We start from the raw sequence: 2,500 nt of genomic DNA, 5'->3' as shown, positions 1-2,500 counted from the left end.
TCTAGGAATAGTATTTGGGTTGTAATTGCTGCTCGTTCCTAGCGCGCTGTTAAGAGTACTGTTTTCTGTAGGTCTTTCCCTGTGCACAACAGGTACCACGTTTGCACGGGCTCTGCCTCGCACAGCTAAGCTTTGGCGGCGCTGCATTTCATATTTCGTATATTCTGCAAAGTGTCCCAGGGCCACGTCCTTGGTGTTCCTTTGCAGGCCGTGGGTCGCTGGCCTCATGCGGGGCTTTTGGGTAAGGTACTGAAGCTTTGGCAGCGCGAGAGACACTTGGCTGCTGGCGGGAGATTTGTCATGTCTATTTCGGCCGCTCGCGGGATAATTTTGGCCCACCTGATGTGCCGTTGATAAGTCTGGTGGGAGGGACAAGGAGAGAATGGAGAGGGGAAATGCGGTGATAGGGATTGAACAGGGATTTGACCGCCGGGAAGGGGAGTGCGATGCGAGCGTGTATGTTCAACGGAGAAACAGGTGGGCGTAAATACGAAAAGGGTATAACCAAGGGCAGAAGTGAAATTCCATGTTGTCTGTGAATGTAGCTGTCACCTTGCTGGCTGTCCTTACTGTGTAATGATGCATTCCGTCATCCAACAGTTTGAGTTCTTTGTTCACCTGTGCGGTCAAAGAAAGCTATTTTCAAATCCAGCCGCAGTCCTCGTCTTTGTTTAGCGGATAAATCCACGAAATTGTCTTTTCTTGTCAAAACATGTCGCGGGCACCTGATCAGATCGCTTTAATGGGCCTCGTGTGGACAGCCATTGCCAGCGAGGGAATGACTTGGCCTGGTGAAGGCCCGCGGCCAGGGCTAACCAGACAGAGGACATGGCCATCGCGCCCCTTCCCGACCATGCATGGGCGTGGGGGACGGCCGGACTGTTGTCCTTTCTTGCACAGGAAATGCAACACTATGATTTCAGCCGTTAAGGGGAAGGGCTTTGTTTTATGAACATACACAAAGAAATCGATGTGGATATAAGGGAATAGTCTGTCGAGGCTCAATTTACAGTGGGTGCCATTGAGGGTGGATGCGTAGCCGGGTGAAGCAACTAGGGACGGTCAGCGGGGGAGGCAGAGATGGTGGTAGGGCGCTAGGATGCGCGGTGGAGGGGCGGCAGGGCGGGGCAGGAGTGTAGAGGGTAGGGAGGCAGAGGGAGGTCGAGCACGTGAGCCAAGTGGCACTAGACATAAGGGGGACCCGACCGGGCTGTGATGGTGAGCAGAACTCTGTCACCCGGAGCTGGAGGAGGACCTGCTCCTCGAGAGGTTGGGAGGGAGGAGGGGTGGAGCATTAGGTTCAACCGCGCGGCCGCCTTCCTTAAACTGCCAGCAGGATGTCGGACGCTGGACGATTCCTTGGGCGCTGCGAAGCAGTTGCTTCTTGCGACGGAAAAACGCTCTGTAAAGTTTTACTTAATGTTAATGATTTTTTTCTTTTACCATGCTATTCGGACAGTGGCATAGCTTTAGTTTTGAGCAAAAAGCATGTTCACAGTGATTCGCTTTTGTGTCTTAAAAAGCTCTTGTTTGTGTGTGTTTCATTGTAAAAGGGTTTCCCTATCTATCTCAGTGTACGCTATTTGCGATTAAACATTTGTTCAATTAAATAAAAGCTTTCCTTGAATTTTTCTCCTCTGGGAGGAGAAGAGAAAGGGATATAGGGAACGAGGGCGAGGAAGAGAGAGAGATAGAGAAAGATCGGAGAAAGAGCAAAAAAAGAAAAATAGAAAAAGGGGGAGGAGAGAAGGAGAGAGAGAAAGAGAAAGAGGGGGGGGAGAGAGGAAAGGTAGAAGAGGGAAAGAGAGGATAGGCAGAAGAGGGAGGGGAGCAGAGTTTGAGAGGGGTGGAGAGGGAGGGGAGAGGAGAGGAGAGGGGAGCGGAGAAGAGAGGAGAGAGGGGAGGGGAGAGCAGTGGAGAGAGTGTTCAGGGGGTCGTGTATATAATCCTGACGCAACGGAACTATGTCGCTCACCGAGGGACGTTCCGCTGTCTGTAAGCTAACGTTCACCCCTTTGGTCGAGGCGAGATAGCGAGCGAGAGCGTGGATGATGTAATAATAGTAAAATATTTCAATAGGAACAGTTACGATAGTTTTGTTAATTGTATTGATAATAAGGATTATGGAGATGGTGATGATAATAGCGATAACAAGAAAATTGGTAATGATCGATTATTGTGATAATGATGATAATGCAGCGATATGGAAGAATATAGTTTAATGGTATGAAATGTATGATAATGAGAATGATGATATTAGTGACGGTACAGCATAATGGGGGGGGGGGATAGAAGTCGGCGGTTCTGGGCGTTTTGTACGAGGACAGCTCTTGATTCCATTTATTTTCCGCCCCACCTCACTCGCCTCATTTCCTCCCTCTCGCCCTCTGTTTCTTCCTTCTCCTCTCCCTCTCCTCTTATCTCCTCCCCCTCCTCCCCTCCCCTCCCTCCTCCCCTCCCCTCCCCTCCCTTCCCCCTCCTCCCCTCCCCTCCCCTCCCT

At 50.8% G+C, this 2,500-nt stretch overlaps 1 protein-coding gene across 1 annotated transcript in view; it reads right to left on the bottom strand.

Moving 5' to 3' along the window:
* The window catches only part of LOC138861050 (uncharacterized protein DDB_G0286299-like), a gene marked incomplete at its 5' end in the record, with an annotated part of 14,507 nt that overhangs the window by 9,802 nt on the left and 2,205 nt on the right, over nt 1-2,500 (bottom strand). Inside the window, 2 exon segments of the mRNA XM_070119780.1 lie at nt 97-359; nt 492-618. Of these exon segments, the coding sequence (XP_069975881.1) occupies nt 97-359; nt 492-618 (390 nt within the window).

The sequence above is a fragment of the Penaeus vannamei genome, unplaced genomic scaffold, assembly GCF_042767895.1.
Source record: "Penaeus vannamei isolate JL-2024 unplaced genomic scaffold, ASM4276789v1 unanchor669, whole genome shotgun sequence".
Classification (NCBI taxonomy): domain Eukaryota; kingdom Metazoa; phylum Arthropoda; class Malacostraca; order Decapoda; family Penaeidae; genus Penaeus; species Penaeus vannamei.
Note: the sequence above shows the minus strand (reverse complement) of the source record. Positions and strands in the feature narration are given on the sequence as shown.